General features: G+C 32.6%; 1 protein-coding gene across 3 annotated transcripts; it reads right to left on the bottom strand.

Annotated features, from left to right (window-relative positions):
* Positions 1-4,702: 4,702 nt before the first annotated feature.
* On the bottom strand, positions 4,703-19,817 carry LOC127739078 (thiosulfate sulfurtransferase-like). Of its 3 annotated transcripts, none has more exons than XM_052250647.1 (8): positions 19,686-19,817; positions 14,895-15,069; positions 12,304-12,499; positions 10,882-10,977; positions 9,617-9,752; positions 7,984-8,082; positions 6,224-6,348; positions 4,703-4,979 (listed from the first exon to the last, which is right to left on the bottom strand). In XM_052250647.1, the coding sequence occupies exons 2-8, from the start codon at positions 15,056-15,058 to the stop codon at positions 4,941-4,943; spliced, it is 855 nt and encodes a 284-aa protein (XP_052106607.1). In that variant the 5' UTR covers positions 15,059-15,069; positions 19,686-19,817; the 3' UTR covers positions 4,703-4,940. The 3 variants fall into 3 exon arrangements, with proteins under 3 accessions (XP_052106607.1, XP_052106605.1, XP_052106606.1); XM_052250645.1 differs by having other exon boundaries at positions 9,611-9,752; XM_052250646.1 differs by lacking the exon at positions 19,686-19,817 and adding an exon at positions 18,733-18,880 and having other exon boundaries at positions 9,611-9,752.
* Between the last annotated feature and the right edge of the window lie 99 nt (positions 19,818-19,916).

Genomic DNA, 19,916 nt, shown 5'->3' on the forward strand with positions numbered 1-19,916 from the left:
CTAAATTTTATCATCGGTATAAGGACATCATTCGTAAATATAACTCAACATGCAGACATCTTATACGTTTGGGTATTTCACATCCAATCTTTTATGGTAATATTCTTTACAAAGCACAAAAATGTCAGTATTCACCTCAAAAGCTAACAAAACCTTTAAACAGACTTATTAAGAAGGGATATAGTTACGATACTGTTGTCAGGTTATTAAAGATTGCATATTTTGGCTTTAATATTGATTCACTTATAGGGTCTTTGCATCGGAATTAAACACATTTACTCTAAAACCAGTTGTTGGCATGACACGGGTTATGTTCTTCTCATATATTTTATGATGATATAATACTAAACCCCTAACAGGAGGGAGTGTGCCTGATATTCATATGATGAAGACATATTCTTTCAATCAGTTTAATTGAGGTCTGTAGCTGGCTTGGTGGATTGAACCTGGTTTTATAGCTAGCTGAACCTCTCACTTGTATGACAGTCGTATCAAATTCCATTATACTGACAACGATGCGTGAACAAAACAAACAGACACAATAGGTAAAATTTCAAAAATAGGGGTACAGCAGTCAACATTGTGTTATCATCTTAATCACTATAAAAACAAACAAATGTAACGAAGAAGCACAAAAAGGCATGTACATCAAATTTAACATCCTCATTTTGCTTTATTATTATACGATTTTATTTATCTATGTAAAATCCATCCATAAAGGATGGAAGGTTTTAAGTACTGGCGTAAAATCGCGCGTTTGAAATTCGTACAGGTAACTATAAAATAATTTTGTCGTTCAAAGTATGACGGGATACATTAGTACAGAGTCACGTCAAATGTATTTCACAAAAACAGACTTAACAGTAAAAGTAATATTAATAAATATAATAATTTTGTCGTTCAAAGTATGACGGGATACATAAGTACAGAGTCACGTCAAATGGATATCTCAAAAACAGACTTAACAGAAAAAGTAATATTAATCCAACTTAGTTTATTTTTACACCTTCTGCAGGATCGAAAAAAATGCCCATTAAGATCCAAAAAAGATTTAATCATTCTGAAATGCAAAATGCATTCAACTTTTATATATCTAGTGGATGCCAGGCTTTAAAACTCTACCAACTGGACAGCCCGGGTAAGTCTGTACACAGAGTAGTTTTTGTCTACTTCCGATTCCTTCTCCATCAGCAATTCCGTAGCAGCATCGGTAGTAACCAGTTGTGTCTGAAAAAAGGAAAAAAGCTTTCCTGTAAGCTCTATCACACAGTCGCTGTTACAAAATATTGACCTTGCTTTTATGCTAACAAAGAGTGAACAAACTAGGGATAGAATGAGATACATTTTAAGATACATGTATATGATTCTATCTAGAGTTCGTTTACTTGTGTGATATGAGTACGGGGGAATTGGACTGAAGTTTTCGCCGTTTACATGTAGGTCCGTGATTTCAAATTATTCACGGACAGTCCTTAAACTTGCAGTGAGGTGAGAGTTTTTTTGATCCGTGTTGAAGGCCTCACTGTGACTTTGAGATGAATAACAGCAATAAAAGCGCTGTTCCTTTGCTAATGGTGAGTTTTTTTTTTTGCTGTGCATGTACTGATTTTGTGAAAATTTAATGGAATCAGAAATATATATTTGTTTCAAATATGTACTACTTTCCAGTATGTTCTTTATGACCGGGCCCGATTGGTTTTACATCTTACAAAGTCTATCCAAAAGAATTCCGCTCAAGCCGGTGCTAGGGCCGTCTTAAATTTGCAGTGAGGTGAAGATTCCCCCCCCCCCCCCCCCCCCCTTTCCGGTGTTGAAGGCCTCACTGTGACTTTTAGATGGAGAACAGCAATACAAGCGCTGTTCCTTTGCTTTTGTGTTTTTTTTGCTGTGCATGTACTGATTTTTTGGTCATGGATGGATACTCCATATCATTTGTTTTTTTTATTATATACGTCTCTGATGGAACTAAATACTTGCACTTGGTTAGCTTTGGTATTTTTACAAATATTCTGCAAATTGAAAAAAGTGTTCATACGCTGAAATGTCTCACCTTCTTTGCAGATCATGATTGATTTATATAAAGTCTTTGAAATAACTTAACGTTTATATCAATGACCAATTTAAATAAGGTCAATGTCAGATGACTCTATCGGACGGACATGTACAACTTACAATCATTCCATATCCATGTACCATATTTATCAAACCTCTTGCTTTTAGTATCATAAAAAAACTTGAGACTCACTCGGAAACAATGAACCCTGACAATGAGGCCAATGTTATATGAACCCAGCCAGACAGGTATGTACACCTTACAATCATTCCAAACATCAAAATAGGATTGCTTATGGGTATCTGATCAATGGACTAAACCACCGAAGGCTTTATCCCTTACAAATGAGCCATGCATGAAATTGAGGTCAAAAATAGATGAATCCTGCCAGACAGATATGTACAACTGATTCACATTGACAAATGAACCTGAAACTTGAGTTCATGGCCATATGAAACCTGGCAAAAGGATCTTCAGTCCTTTTGCCATGTTTTAGGCAGACAATTCAAGTGCCATACATGCTTGATTTACTCACCATGCAAAACTATACCACTACAATAATAATATTCAGTTTCACCAGAGACATATAATACGATTGAATATATGTCTCTGGTTTCACCAAGGATTTGTATAGTCTTACTATACAAATCCTTGGTTTCACCTTTAAAATTAATGCACTCAGTTATATTTAGTTATATGTACATCTTGTCTAGCTAATCATTTTGCTGTTTTCTCTCTGTCTATTATAGTTTTTAAGAAAATATCCAAAAACCGGTAGGCAAAAACTGGTAAAAAATGTCTCAAGGGCAATAACACCTACAATGGAGCCAATTGACGATTTCAGACATGCTGATTTATTTATAGATCTTTTCTTACTGATCACTTTTGCTGCTAATAGTGTGACTCTACGTATTAAAGTTTTCAGATAGTTGACAAAAAAATCAAAATTTGAAGAAAAAGATAAAAAACACCATTTATGGACAATCTAAAATTTATCTTTCGGACAATTTGGCTGTTTACAGCTTCTCTCTATATATTATAATTTGGAATATAATTGCCAAACAGGCTAAACAAAGTCTTCATTTAAGGTTTAATACTCCTTCAAGAGTTGATTGCAAGTTTAGTATGTTTGAATTATTTGTAGATCTTGCTGATTATTTTGACAATTTTCACTTCTTCTCTCTCTATCATAGTTTTACGAAACTAGCCAAGAGTGCAATAAACTGTCAAACTAGTTATTGAAAGTCAATAATTCTTTAAAGAGTCATTTGACAGATTCAATCATGTTATCTATTTGTAGAACTTGATTTTCTTATAATATTTAGTTTCTTTCTATTTTTGCCAAATAAAACTAAAACTGGGCAAAAAACGTTGATGCAAGGGCAATAACACCTTTTAGTTGATGGACAATTTGGCTCATGTATAACCTATTTGTTTCTAACTTATTTTGCTGATAATTTTTTATGTTTACAGTTTCTCTTGATCTACTATAGTTTTCAATAAAATAGCAAAACATGCAAAAACATTGGCAAAACTGTAATTCAAGGGAAACAACTGCTTCAAGAAGTCTGTTGATAGTTTGGGATATGTTGACTTATTTGCAGATCTTAATTTGCTAATCATTTTCACTGTTTTCACTATTTTTTTATCTATTAGTATTATAGTTTCATTTCAAGATAGATGCCAAAAATAAGTTATGCATTGATAAACATTTAACATTAATCACTTCAGATCCTATGAATGCATTACAGAAAATCTAATACAAAAATAAGAAGATGTGGTATGATTGCCAATGAGACAACTCTCCACCAGAGGCCAAATGAAATAGAATTTAACAATTATAGGTCATTGTACGGCCTTCAACAATTAGCAAAACCCATATCGCATAGTCAGCTATAAAAGGCCCTGAAATGATAAATGTTAAACAAGAATGTGTCCATAGTAAACGGATGCCCCACTCGCACTATCATTTTCTATGTTCAGTGGACAGTGAAATTGGGGTCAAAACTCTAATTTGGCATTAAATTAGAAAGATCATATCATAGGGAACATAACTGTGTACTAAGTTTCAAGTTGATTGGACTTCAACTTCATCAAAAACTACTTTGACCAAAAACTTGAACCTGAAGCAGGACACCCCACTCGCACTATCATTTTCTATGTTCAGTGGACCGTGAAATTGGGGTCAAAACTCTAATTTGGCATTAAAATTAGAAAGATCATATCATAGGGAACATGTGTACTAAGTTTCAAGTTGATTGGACTTCAACTTCATCAAAAACTACCTTGACCAAAAACTTTAACCTGAGCGGGACAGACGGACGATCGGACGCACGGACCGAAAAACATAATGCCCCTAGGTGGAGCATAACAATTCAAACGAGGAAACTAACGGCCTGATTTATGTACAAAACAAAGAACTAAAAACAAATATGATATACAGCAACAAACGACAACCACTGAATTACAGGCTCCTGACCTGGGACAGGCACATACAGAATGTGACAGGGTTAAAATTGTTTGTATGCACCAGATCCTCCCTGTAACCTGGGATAATGTTATATAAGTACAACATAAAAACAAACTAAAACTATGTTGTACAAGTTTTTACTGATTTATCAGTTCAGCAAGATATAATTGAGGATCAAAGGACTTGTATATTAGTTTAATAATCAAATATATCACCAAATACAAAATATAATCTACAAGTTATAACAAAATCACACAGATTAAAACATATTTCTAGGTTAATATGATATTCATATACATGTAGTAAAATCAAATTTTTCAAAGTATGAAATTCGTAAAAATTACGTAGTTGATATGCTTATAATGCTATGGGTGAATAATCTTCATAGGTTTTTATGAATATACAGCAATGTTCTTGTTACTCAGCCATTCTTCCACTCCATTCTTTCCATGAACCCTGAAAATTACTAAAACAATTAAAAAAAATAATATTTTCAGTCATTCAGTCTGATATAAAAAGACAAGTTTTGAGAGAGTGCAAAAACCTGTGCATAAAATGTTCCAGTTATAATGAAATATTAAAGTACACATTAACTGATTTGACTTGTTTTATTGTGGATTTTAAATGTTTGGTAAGTGTTGACAGATTGCAATGCCCTTAGAAATTAAACAGAATTATGTATTGAATGTATTACATATGTCGTTCAATTTTGCCTTGAAATTACAACCATCTACATAATGCTGAGTTTTATCAAATTCTGCTACAAGAGGTTAAACCTATAAGATATATGATTGATTGTTGGTTGCTTAACGTCCAGTGGTTACATACTATAGGGGTGTATCATGTTTGCGACAAAAGAGATGATTTCAGCTTCCCAATTGTGAACTTTCCATTTCTATGTAGCAACATTCCAGCAGCGCCTGCATACGGAGTATATATCTCCCAATTGATACGATATTCCCGGGCTTGTGTTTCCTATCATGATTTCCTTGATAGAGGATTGCTGCTCACAAGGAAGCTATTAAACCAAGAGTTTCAAATGGTGAAGTTGAAGTCATCCCTTCGTAAATTTTACGGACGCCATCACGAGTTGGTTAACCGTTATGGAATAACCGTTTCACAGATGATATCGGATATGTTCCTTATGTCGTAACTACAATACCCTTCCCTTTTCACGAATGTGACTTACCAAATTAGACTATTGACCGGATTTGTAATAACATAAGCAACACGACGTGTGCCACATGTGGAGCAGGATCTGCTTACCCATCCGGAGCACCTGAGATCACCCCCAGTTTTTGGTGGGGTTCGTGTTGCTTAGTCTTTAGTTTTCTATGTTGTGTCATCTGTACTATTATTTGTCTGTTTGTCTTTTTATTTTTTGGCCATGACGTTGTCAGTTTGTTTTCGATCTATGAGTTTGACTGTCCCTCTGGTATCTTTCGTCCCTCTTTTTTTGCCAGGAGGTTAAACCTACATAATATAGAGGTGTATCATGTTTGATTTGAGATTTGAGATTAAACCTACATAATATAGAGGTGTATCATGTTTGATTTGAGATTAAACCTACATAATATAGAGGTTGATCATGTTTGCCTGGAGGTTAAACTTTTACGATACAGAGGTATATCATGTTTGCCTAGAGATACAACCTACATAATATAGAGGTGTATCATGTTTGATTTGAGATTTAAACCTACATAATATAGAGGTGTATCATGTTTGCCTAGAAGTTCAGCTGCAGCAGACAAAGCACAGCCGGTTATTCCTCTGTAACACATTGCTATCAATGGACGACTTAAATCAACATTTTGTTTGTTAAATACTGAAAATAATAGAACACATACAGATATTAACACAATACATTTACCAATATTACACAAGTTATTATAATTTTTGTATTCATTATCAGCACACACTTGATATGAGTTTAAATTATTATCATGAATATTCATCCCTAAGTGCAGTATTGAATCACTATCAACATTAAAAGAAATGAAATAATTTTACTAAAACTGGTGCTGAAGCTGTCTTCAACAAAGCAATTACACACAAGCTTTTTCTCCCCATTGAAGAGCTTAAGATGAAGAACAGCAATAAAGTGCTGTTTCGTTGTTTAATGTTTTGTAAAGTGTGTGTAGGGATTTAGTGTCATGAACAAGTACACCATATCCCTTTGCTTTAATGAATGACAGTTGAATTGTCTTTTTCCATAGATGTCAGCTTATTAGATGTATATTTCATGGAAGGTGAATGTAATTTTGTAAAGAACTAAGGAAAATCCAATTCAAATTTTGCTTCATTTTGTCTCTTATGTTTGTTTAAAGCCATGTTGTATATATATCTGCACAGTTTCATGGCAATCATTTTTATTGATTGGGAATCAGTAGAACTTGGGGTATATTACCAACCATAAGAAAGACATTTTCAAATTCTATCACACGTGACACTAGATAAAGGAAGAATGTGTCCATGGGACACAGATGTCCCTGATTGTAAATATACAGCAAATTCAGCATTTTTTTCATTTAAAAGGGGACATAACTTGAGAATAGTGAAAGTGACGCCACCCAAGTTTGAACTTGATCTCTGTTTGCTTGTATTAAGCATTGTGTAGAATTTTCAAACCTTTGGTTGAAAAAACTGAATTCTAAAGAGAATGGAAATTAATTTCGAGACAAATGTATGAATGCACAGACAGACAAACGTGAACCTTAATGCCCCCCCCCCCCCCCTGTGCCTAGCGTAGGTGGTAATAAATCATGTGCACCTTTTCATTTTTGCACAACTCACCACATAATGTTTGTGTGCCTGTCCCAAGCCAGGAACCTGTAGCTCATTAGCTGTTGTTGGTTACTGTGCCATTATGGTGGTTTTTAGATTGGTTTTTCTCTTCTGTTTCATTGTGTTATTTTGGGGCTTTTCTTAGCTCACTGTACAGTATGGGTTTCGCTCATTGTTGGCCACTCAGGTCCTATGTGATATGTTAAGTATGGTAGGTGTTTGGTGAATACAGTCCTTGAATGGTTAAACCTCCCACTTATACCATACACCATGCACCAAATACCATACAACATACATCATATGACACTCCCCTTCCCAATTTCCAACATGAATCATACATGATTCACACCATTCAAAATTACAGCCAGTGTGAAGTGTTTAAGGAAATGCAAATTTCAATACATCTTTTATGAAACGAACTGTTGAAGTTTCAAAATAGCATAAAATATTCCTGATGCAGCACACACCATTCACATGCGCCATTTATTGGGAAGCGAACATCATTCAAGGGATGTAGTTGTCTCATAGGCAATTATACCACATCTCTTTTTTTTAAATTTATGCCTCAGTTCAAGTTATAAGCAAAAAACAAATTGCAAATATGTACTAAGATCGTGTAAGAACTATGTAGAAAATAACATTTAGCTTGGAGCTATTAAAATAACTATATTCTTACATTCCTTAATTTCATCTACAGCTTTAAAGGTTCCATCTTCATTAAACAATGATCTATATGGTATATTTTTAGCACCTGGAATAAAGTTCTTTATTTCACCTGAAGAAGAAAAGAAATATAAATAGCACATAAGTAAAAATACAGCAGACAATGGTAGAGAACCCATATATATATATGAACCTGTTTTTCCATTTAGCACCGAATTTATGCATGTTGTATTTTTATCATGTGTTGTTAGTTATTTTTTTCTTTCTATTTATGTCTATTTTTTGCTGAGAAGTCGTTTGCAAGTCAGTGTTGGTGTGGTCTATTGTACTTTCTAATATTTTGTTTTATGTATGTATATACATACATAATAAAAGTGTAAGAAAATAAAAAAGAAAAAAATGCATATATATCGATGTATTAGAAATCATTTCACATTGCACTTTGTATATTTGTACTTGCATGGCTTTTTTATTTTCTTAAATATTTGTACTTGCGCGACTTTTTTATTTTCGTATATATTTGTCCTTTGCGCTGTTTTTATTGAAATTTTTACAGTATACCGGTATATATATATCGTATATCTTTCATTTTCCTGTCTTATCTGGTCATATTTGGTGGGCACTAATAACAAGAACAACTTTTTTTTCAAAAAGTTTTGTTATCGTTGATTCTGACACAAACACTTGGAAGTGGGTGTAATACCACCAAATCAATAATTTTACTTCTTGGTTCATTTTTTGAGTGGGGAGGTCCTGGCTGGGTTAGATTCCTTGCAAGGTCAAACTCAAGACTTGAAAACTGGTATTTCCTTTTCTCTTTATTTGGCCAGATTTTTAACTGATATTTGTTTTGTAATTGTAATATACAATTTCCAGTTAATGTTTGTATTTAAGTTGAGATAATACAAAACTAAAAACCAGTGGTTCAGGAAACATGTCCTCACAAAAAAGAGAAAGGTCAGATTTAAGTGTTTTGGTGAAAATCCAAGATTTTGGTTGATTTTAAATTGGTATTTGGTAGCCTACTTATTACATAGCAAAGTGATGGTGCCATTAAACTCATTCATATGATTTTTTTAAACTTTATTTCAGGCCAAATAAAGCCCTTATGTACCTCAACCATTGTTATAAGATCACTGTGTTTGCATATATGTAAAAACAATAGTAATAAGATAACTGCTGATGTGAAATTGAGTATAAAATCAGATGCGGATCCAGGATTTTAAAGGGGGGAGGGCCAGGGCCCCGAAACTAGGTAACATTTGGAGTGGGATATGTATAAAGTATATAAATTAACCATATACTGTAAGTTCAGAAATTATTGTGTGCATTTATTATAGCGATTTATGAAGAATGAACAAAAAAGCAAGTTTAATTATTGCAATTTTAGGAAAAGTTACATACAAATGGATGTATTTGATTATCTGATATCAGAATGCGAGTTCTTATTACTTATTATTGCGATACACATGAAGTCAAATTATTCGCAAATAAATAAAAAAACCTCGCAATAATTTCTGAATTTACAGTATGTAGCTCCATAGGTGGGTGGGTGGGTGGGGGGGGGGGGGGGGGGGGGGGGGGCACGTACCTCCTGGGCCCCCTTAATCCTTCTCTATAAACCTCAGCTATAATGTTACCTTTACCTGTCTGTATTACTTTATTAAATGCACCTGGACCACGGGCATCAATTATTTCCTCTTTCTGTGAATTCACACTGTCCTTCATATGGTGGTAGTTCTTCATCAATGAATTATCAAGTCTGGATTTGAAATCACCTCTCTGATCAATAACAAAAGGAAGAAGAAACTATCATTTACCAAAATAATATAAAGTTCTACAGAAATGTATACAGACTTTGGCAAAACCACTAAATCAAGTACTGTGAATTAAGAGGTTACCAGTTTTGTTGATTTTGTGGGTATAGGCTTACCATTAATTCAAATGTTCAACGAAGTTCAAATTTTCTATAGATTTGAATGCAGACTTTGGCAAAACCACGAAATCAAATATTCACAAAAAAATAATGTGTCCTTAATCTGCGAAAATTTGTGTCAAAGAAAATAAATTAATCCACGGTATCTCCGAAAATGCAATTTTTCCTAAATCCACGAAAATTGGTATCCCAAAAAAATTAATCAATCTACCGTATGTTTTTTTCTGGAAAACTATAATTAAAGTAATGCAAAAAAACAGATTGTACTATGCAAAATCACCTATACCTTGAGGTCATGCAACTACTCGATTGTAAAATCCAAAGTTTTATGTACAATTTTTATATATGTAATTTGCATTTTTGAGTCTAAAAATTACAAAAATACTTTTCTTTGAACCCTATCAATTCTTTCCAATACATTGAATATGTCATTAACATCACAAGATGATCACAGAAAATTTAATAGTCAGTAAGATCTCAATTACAGTTCATTCAAATGAAGGTAATGGTTTTTAATGCAAATTGACCCTTAAACTAGATGTATTTCAAAATTTGTTCAATTTACAGATTTAAAAATTAAATTCATTTAAAATATATACATCATTAATACATTACTATCTGTTTTTGATATTTCCTTTCTATGGGCAATATGGTAATGCCCAACAAATACATGAAATAATTATACAAAAGCCGCACACTACACTTAATTGTAAGCTTTTCGGCTTTGCATGCTGTTAGAAAATCTTAAAAATTATAAAAAAAACACAACCCTTGTTCAAAAAAGTATTCAGAGAGAAAGTGTACTTTGTGCTTATCAAATTAACATATATATGACTTAAGACAAACAAGCAAAGAACACTCTAAAAGCTAGATTTTTTTTCCGACTTGGAAACTTAACCATTTCAACTGCAATTTTGCTATAGCCCTTCAGAAAAAAGCAACAAAATGACCTGTAAAATATTTTCAGCTCTATACCTCTACAGCTGGTTCCTCTGTAGTAACAGGATAACCATCTCTCACCCATTTCCTGAGTCCTCCATCTAATACTGATGTGTTTCTGTGGCCATACAACTATACAATACACACAAAATGTAATCAAAGAAAGAGAGTTATGGGTATGTGACTGTGAGACAAACAAATTTTCATCTTAAAAAAAAAAAGGTGAGAGATCTTATAAAATTTAATGCTTGGTTTATAAAATATTCGTGCTTCTTGCAGAAAATGTGATTCGTCACTTGCTTTCATTTCTGATAAAATTTCAAAATATCGCATTTGATTTTTTATGTTTACAGATCTTACGTAATTTTTCCGGTATTAACTAAGACCTTGTATCTGAAAGTAAAGCTTTTATCACATGTGTAGTACTATTATTCCACATGCTATCAACTGTTTTTCATTAAGGCGAAATTTGCATAATGTACCAGAGATGTCCATTTTAAAGCTACTGGTAAGTACATTTTGTAGCTATAGATAAGTCATATTTCTAGTTTCTCTTTTGACTACTTTTGTCTAATGTTTTGACTACATCTGTTTGATACTTTCACTGCTTCTGGTTTATGTTTTGACCACTTGGGAGAATGTTTTCACTTTGTTTAGTACTGGTAACTGTAGTCTTTTGATTTTTTCTAGTATATCTATTGACTACATATGTCAGATATTTTAGACTACATTTTGTTTCTCTTTTGACTACATTTGTCTGATGTCTTGACTACTTTTGTATTATATTTTGACTACTTCTGATTTATGTTTGACTACTTTTGTACGATATTTTGACTACTTTTGTATGATATTTTGACTACTTCTGGTTTATGTTTTGACTACTTTTGCATGATATTTTGACTACTTCTGGTTTATGTTTTGACTACTGTATTGACTACTTTTTATCTTATGTTTTGACTAGTTCTGGTTTGTTTTTGACAACTTTTGTTTATATTTTATTTAAATCTTTTCCATGGCAAAAGTTTAATTTCATGTTAAAGCAGGCAGGTACATTTGGTTGTTATGCTGCATATCTATATTTCATGGCAAATTGTTTATTTTTTATTTATTTATCATTTTGTAAAGTATCTCTTGGTGATGTCTGACTCTAGTATACCAACTAATGGGGGAAAAAAAGAAAACAAAAACATTTCTAAGAACTGTCAAACTTCCATTTTATTCAGAAAATGCCTGTATGAAGTCAGGAATATGACAGTTGTTAACCATTCATTCCATTGGTTGATATAGTCTTGCGTTTGATTTTGTTAGTTTTTATAGACTTCCAGCTTTTTGAATTTACCTTGGAGTTTGGTATTTTTGTGAATACATTTTTACTATTTAACCTGAAAATCTCCCATTGTAACTCTCTATCACATTAAAACATGAAAGCTCTGTAAATTAATAATTATATCATATTACCCTGAGAAGCCACCAAGCTCTGAGAGCAGCATCAGAATTGAGTCTGTCATATAATACAACATGTGTATCTGGTGAAACACCAAGACTCTGTATATAATCTGTGAAGCAATGAGGGTCCGGCAAGTCAAATGGAATTAGTGCAGTGCTCTTTGAACAATTCTGTGGATTAAAATATACTGAGGATGGTATGTGGCCCCTGTAACAAAAAAATGTGTTCATATAAGAAATATTGTATTGAGAATAAGTGATATCTGGAACCTGTTTTTACATGCACAAAATATAAGTAGATAAGCATAAACAGATGTTAATAAATAGCATACCACTTACAAGCACTCAGTTTTCAAAATTTGCTGTTTACAATTTAAACAAGCATTCTGAGAGTATTGCATGGCAATACATAGTCCCCATACCGGTTAAGAATTCGTTGTACTGGAACAAATAAAATGCTAACTTGATCTACACCTTGTGATGGTGTAAACTATATATCAAATTTCAAATCAATATCTTCAAGCATGAAGAAAAAAACCATGGAAAACTGATTTGCATGACCAACAGATGGACGGACCGAGTGAAAACCTAAAGTCCCCATCGACTTCATCAGTAGGGGACTAAAAAAAAGGTGTAAACAGTAAACCTGAATTTTGCCAATCAAAACTTTCTTTACACAGGCAGTAGGAGCTCTGACATGTCTGACTTAACCAGATAGAATTTTCTGACTTATGCAAGTCAGAATGTTTGGTGTCATGAGTTATCTCCCATTTTTTTGTTTTAAAAACAACTGACTTCTACAAGTCAGATAAAATTTCATGCAATTTTGATCTCTCCAAAAAAAGTTCAAATTTGACTTTCACAAGTAAAAAAAAATAATAACCCAATATGCTTGCATGTCTTTAAAGGCCTATGCTCCGTTATTGAAAAGCTAAACATCCATATATGAAAATGTTAAAAATGTCTTTCACAAACATTTTTTTCTCAATAAAAAATATGAGAGCCTAAAAAGATGGTGTAAATTATACTTGGGGGTGGGGTTGGGAGGGGGACACTTTCTATGTAATGAGTGGAAGGTATGAGCAGCTTGAAAAGGTCACTTTATGATAAGGTCTAGAAATTAAGAATAAAATATATCTTAAGGTTGCTGATTAAAATCTTAACATTTATGAAACTAATATGGTTTCAATATTTTTTGCAGATGCAAACTGCAATTAAAACCACAGCTGATAATTAATGTTTCCAAGGGGCATAACTCTTTTAATAATAATTGATCGGCACTGATTTTTGAACTCGTCCAAGACATTGCTGATATAAACCTATGATATATTTAGTTTCAAAAAAATCTGGCAAGAATTGTACATGTGAGAGTGCTGACAAGACTGGACAGACTATCAGGAATGACATCTCAACATATTTTTTGCATCTCTTTTTTTTTACATGAAATTACATTAAAATTTTATTTAGAAAAGAGGGACGAAAGATACCAGAGGGACAGTCAAACTCACAGATCGAAAACAAACTGACAATGCCATGGCCAAAAATAAAAAGACAAACAGACAAATAATAGTACAGATGACACAACATAGAAAACTAACGACTAACCAACACGAACCTAACTTTATTTAAATTTGTAAATTGTCAGGTGCTCTAAAAAGTAAATATGTGTGTATAAACATGATAAAAGATATTATGTAATATCAAGAGGACGCGCATGTATGGATTTCACCACATGGTGATAAAAAAGATAGATTTTGTTGTTTAAGGTGGAACATAACACTACAGGGAGATAACTCTGTAAAAATCAGCTCAACGTTTTAATCACGTTCTTTTGTTAAGGAAATATTAAGCTTCTCAATGATCAAAATTAGTTTGTCAAACTGCTATATATCCAATGAAATTTTTCAAGAAAGTGTGTGGTTTAAGTTTTTTGAAATTTTCATATTTTTGTCAAAGGGTCAAAGTAAATATTTTGTCAAAATTTTATGAAAATTAAACGAGCCAAATTAATTTTAGTCAAAGTGTTTGGTACCACCTTAAAGCCACTTTCAGTACACTAGGCTATATCATGGCAGTCGACTCTTGTTTATCTAGCTTGAGTACTCAGAAAGAACCACCAACTTTTGGCTGGAAAACTGGCAATCCTAGTTAATCAAGATTGGAGTCAAACGCACCTTACCGCAGCATGTTTCATACTATGTTAAATATCCCAGTGCAGCAAAAATGAAAGGACTACTATCATTGGTTAATATTAATATACTTAAGAATGTATCTTTATTCGTTTCAAAGTTAACGAAAATATCATAAAGTAAAGTAATTATTAATATTTTCATTTCTAAGTTGTTCTATTTATTTCTATGATTGTATGTGATTGTATTTTGTATGTATTTACCTCTTGTTTCACATGTCAATGTGATGGAGTGTTTTTAAATAAAGCATATTGTATTGTATTGTATTGCATACTGCTACTAATAATACACTGTAACAACCTTAGTGTTTACAGGCTAGTGTACACTGCATATGAACTACATGAACTACATGAACTACATTGATACACTCAGTCACCGAGGCCTCTCTGTGATAAAAGGATAACATATACATACTGTTTATAGAAATCTTTATATCCGTCTGTTTTGTCATCATCAAAATCATACGATGAATCAAGGACTCGTAAATCTTTACCCAGTCTGTTTTGTCTCCATACAGATGCTAGCTTTTCCCTCAGATGGTTAGTAGAAACCAATAAACCAACCCTTCCTATGGTCATGTCTTCTTATTCTTATAAAAAAGTATAACCATTTAGGCCACAAAAAATATATACTTGTTTCCTGTCTTCTCAGAAAAAAGTGTATCCCTTATGCATGTTAAATTGTTATGTGCCTTTCTGAAGTCAGGAACCTATAATTCAGTGGTTGCTGAATATCATAATTGTTTTTCGTTTATCATGTTTATTGTTTTGTAATTGAAGCAGGCTGTTAGTTTTCTCATTTGAATTGTTTTACATTTTTCATTTCGGGGCCTGTTATATATATATAGCTTTAAAATAGTATGCAGTATCGGTTTTACTCATTGTTGAAAACTGTACTGTGACTTGTAGTTGTTAAATTCTATGTCATGTCATTGGTCTCTGGTAGACAGTTGTCTCATCAACAATCATACCACATCTTTTCATTTTTCTATGTAGGAAAGTAAAATGCTTCAATTTTTTAAATATTTTAAAAAGACTTTATATATCTATAGAGAACTCCCTGGACTTAAGCGGTGTTTAACCAAAGCGACCAGACTTTAACAGTGGTTACTTAAATTTATCCATAAAATGTCTAAAATTGGCATGAACATTGCTGTGTGTTTGTTTATGTTACATTGGCTAGAGGTATAGGGGGAGGGTTGAGATCTCACAAAACATATTTAACCCCGCCACATTTTTGCGCCTGTCCCAAGTCAGGAGCCTCTGGCCTTTGTTAGTCTTGTATGTCTTTAATTTTAGTTCATTTACATGTTTTGGAGTTTAGTGTGATGTCCATTTTCATTGAACTAGTACACATTTTTGTTTAGGGGCCAGCTGAAGAGGGATTTTCTCGCTGTGTTGAAGACCCATTTGTGGCCTTCGACTGTTTTCTGCTTTTTGGTCGGGTTGTTGTCTCTTTGACACATTCCCCATTTCCATTCTCAACTTTATGAACATTATAGGGTAGACAGGGAGATATATTTGCTTTCATGAATGAGAGCAAGCCAGAAATGTGTAAATTGGCCATTTATTTATGTAAGTTTAAGTGTATACAGACACATAAAGCAGTAGGTGAAATAAGGTCCATAAATTGAAGTACAAATGTACTATTTAGTATTACAAAATCTTATGAATTTTGAAGTAGAATAATTAATAAATTGTCCTATGCTATGTATCTCTAAACTGTAAGCTTTTTAAAATATAATGAATATTTATGGAGTTTTTAGAGACATAATAAATGATAATAAAATGCTTTGCCGAGCGAAACCTTATACGACTGCAGTCGAACCCTGAACAGTTAGGGCAAGTTTGGACACAATATTCAAGCTTGATACTGTCTGAATTTGGATTGTGATCAAATTTTTGGCATAATATAGGTTTCAGACACAAAATAAATGTGGTCAAAGATCTTAAAAATTTGAAATGGGACATTTAATCTACCTAAGTATGGTCTGATATCTAAAATCTAACAACATGGTTAGATTCAGCATATAAAAAAACACCAAAAATTTAATTTTAGTTGAAATCAAACAAAGTTTAATTTTGGACCCATCAAACCTTAATATGGACTTATTTGAAAACAGGGCCCAAAATAAAAAATCTAAATGCACAATAAGATTCAGCATATCAAAGAGCCGCAATAATTCAGTTTTTGATGAAATCAAACAAAGTTTAATTTTGGACCCTTTGGACCTCAATGTAGACCAATCTAAAAATGGGGCCCAATATCCAAAATAGTAATACAAGGTTAGAACCCCCAAAAATTAAAGACTTAATTTAATCCCATTAAATTTGGTTAAAAGATTTGTATTTATTTTCAATTGAAGATTTTCTTGCTATTGCACAATACTATGCTATTGCGCAATACTATGCTATTGCGCAATGCTGTGCTGTTGCACAATACTTATAGTTAATCTGTTATGTAATAATTTACACACCCTGTTCGGTGTGAACATCCTGCCATATCAATAATTGCATCCAGTGACTTCTTTGAGATTACTTGTTTAATTTTTTCATAACATTTTATAAGTAGTGTTAAATCTTACTCTTTAACATTTTATAAGTAGTGTTAAATTTTCCTTGTTAAACATTTTAAAAGTATAAATAATAAAACACAGTTCATCCATGCATCTAGTTGATCTACTCCTTGTATATATTTCAAAAAATGTTTCAGTAGTATAGTGTTTTCCTTAGAGGATTTACAAATGTATGCAGGGTGGGCTCCCATCATGCCCATGTATTAAGTAAGACCTAGCTCATGTAGATGCATTCTTCAAACTTCCTTATTAATCTAATATATATAATAAGCCCTATCCTTCAAAATGTATGACCACATCATCCTTTCTGACAGTATTACCCGTATGAAATTATAAGGCGTATTACGCCTGGAAATAAGGCGTAAACCAGGCGTAAGTGGTAGTTACGTGTCTAGATCCAGGCGTAAGGGAGCAGGAAACGTAAATTTGTAGTCCTTACGGGTGTAGAAAAAAGTGGTAAACCTGGCGTAAATTGAAATAAGCAAGGCGTAAATTTTCTTACGGGCGTAAAACTGTTGGTATGGGGTAAATCATAATACCCATAATGCTTTGTTTAAAGGATCATGGGAATTTTTTTTCAAAATTTGGCTTTTTGGTTTGAGTTTGCAAGAGTTGGACTTAATGCAGCTTCATACATTCAGGGATAATTAGCTTGTTTTGTGCTTTTTGGAAGAATTTGGAAATATGGAATCAAATTGATTAATAAAAATTAATTGTGAAAAAAATGGAAAGTAATACATGGTAAATAATAATTATGTGAGTATATTACCTAAGTTATTAAGTTTTAAGTTCTAACAGTTAAATTTTGAAATCCCAAAACCTTTATCCTTGGATAATAACATTAAAATCTTTTACATGAAGTTAAATTGCAGTATTATCATTTATATTTTAAAGGACATTAATTTATAAAAAAAACTTAGTTAATCAAAATGCAGAAGTTTTATTTCAAGAAAAATTAATTGTCATAATTCTTATTTAAACTTAAACTTATTTGAGCCAGTGTCTGTCTAAAATGTATTTATTCATATATTAGCTTCTTCAATGGTTAATATTTCCAGTTTCATGTCAAATAATGAGAAAATAAAGCAACAGTACAGAAGTTTGCATTAAATACACAAAAGTACACAGCTAGGGTAATACACTGATTTGAAATAAGTGTAGTATTATGTAAGGATATTACGCCTGGTTTATTTATTGACCAGGCGTACTCATTTGCATATTACGCCTGGTTTTCTCTGGACCAGGCGTACTCATTTAAATATTACGCCTAATTTTACGCCTGGTTTCCGCCTCAGTTACGCTTGGTTTCCGCCTGGTTTACGCCTGGTTGACGCCTGGACATGCATTCCTTAAACACTGCAATGACGCCCAGATAAAGTATGATTTTTACGCCTGGTTTCCGTGTCATAGACGGGCGTCACAGTTCGTACAGGTACTTAAGGTAAAACACTTGAGTAGATTTCAAATTTTTCAAATTTTCAAGATTTCAAAATTCACAAATTTTCTTCTCAAAAATATTTCTGCTAAAATCATTAAATGAATCCAATGGATGTTAATTGAGAAACACATGTACAGAAATTAATATCCAGCCATTCCCCAGTTTCTCAGCCTCATACAAAAAAATTTATATTTTTCTGACATTGACCTAATATTTGTATATTTACCTATTATACATACCTTTAGATTAGTGATAAGTATATAGCTCAAATGTGTTACATTTCAAATACATCTCTTAATCAACAATTCATCCCACATGTCCCACATACATTAAATCATAAAATATGGAAAATCATAATTACAATAATCTGTTTTATATGCAATTTTTTCTGGATTTTTTTTTTTACATGTTATATAATCATTTGCAGAACATGCATCCTGAAGTTGACCTTGATCTAAAAACAAGGTCAATCTAACAATATCAATCAATGGGATATGGTGTAATATTGTTTACAACAATTTGTCAATGACCTTTAAAGTCACGTCTTCATTTCTAAGTCACATTTACCTATCATGTCTGTTTGGGTTGTGCACCCAATTTTGTCAATACAACTGTCATACCAGTGGGAGGTTTAGCTAGCTATAAAACCAGGTTTAACCCACCATTTTCTTCAGAAAATGCCTGTACAAATTAGGCATATGACAGTTGGTTTTCACACGTTCTGTTGATTGATAACATTTGATTTTTGTCATTTTTTATGGACTTTCCCTTTTTAAATTTTTTTAAATTCGGGACCTCGGGATTCCATGTTTTTAAGCTCAGGATTTCGGGATCAGGACCCCTCCTACCCCCCCCCCCCCCTTACAATGGACACAAACATGACCACCCCCCCTGGATCCACCACTGTAAGTCAATCCATGAAAGTAAACATTGATAAAATGAAAAAGAATACATTTTTTCATAATACTATTTTGTATAAATGTTATTTTTAATATAATGCTATTTTTGAAGATATATCCTATTCATAGAAATTTAAGTTTAACAGACTTAGTGAGACTATAATCATGATAATTAGAGTTGAATAGTTCATATTAAATATTAGTGACCTTTGACAGCTGGTCTATAATATACCAACTTGAAACTTTAAATTCATTAAATCATAAAACTTTGAAAATTTATATAGCTTTCTTACTTTCAGCTTCCCCATTAAACTTTTCAACACAGGTTTCTGCTCAACTGGGGTGATACTCATGGGAGATAATCAGATAACTGGTGGGGACCATCTCAAAATCCGACGAATAATTTACTTCAAAAAGTTTTGTTTTTGTCAAGGATTTGTATAGTGAATCCTTGGTTTTTGTAAAGATAATTTTGTTCATCACTTCGATCCTTATTTTTCATTGTTTTATGACATATACAAAAT

This window comes from Mytilus californianus, unplaced genomic scaffold, assembly GCF_021869535.1.
Source record: "Mytilus californianus isolate M0D057914Y unplaced genomic scaffold, xbMytCali1.0.p SCAF_4, whole genome shotgun sequence".
Classification (NCBI taxonomy): Eukaryota; Metazoa; Mollusca; class Bivalvia; order Mytilida; family Mytilidae; genus Mytilus; species Mytilus californianus.

Coding starts and splice junctions, on each gene's coding strand:
- LOC127739078 (XM_052250645.1), bottom strand. CDS start 15,058: ATGACCATAGGAAGGGTTGGTTTATTGGTTTCTACTAACCATCTGAGG. Junction 10,978..12,303: donor GAGCTTGGTGGCTTCTCAGG/GTAATATGATAT, acceptor TGTATTGTATAG/TTGTATGGCCACAGAAACAC. Junction 9,753..10,881: donor CAGAGGAACCAGCTGTAGAG/GTATAGAGCTGA, acceptor GTTATTGATCAG/AGAGGTGATTTCAAATCCAG.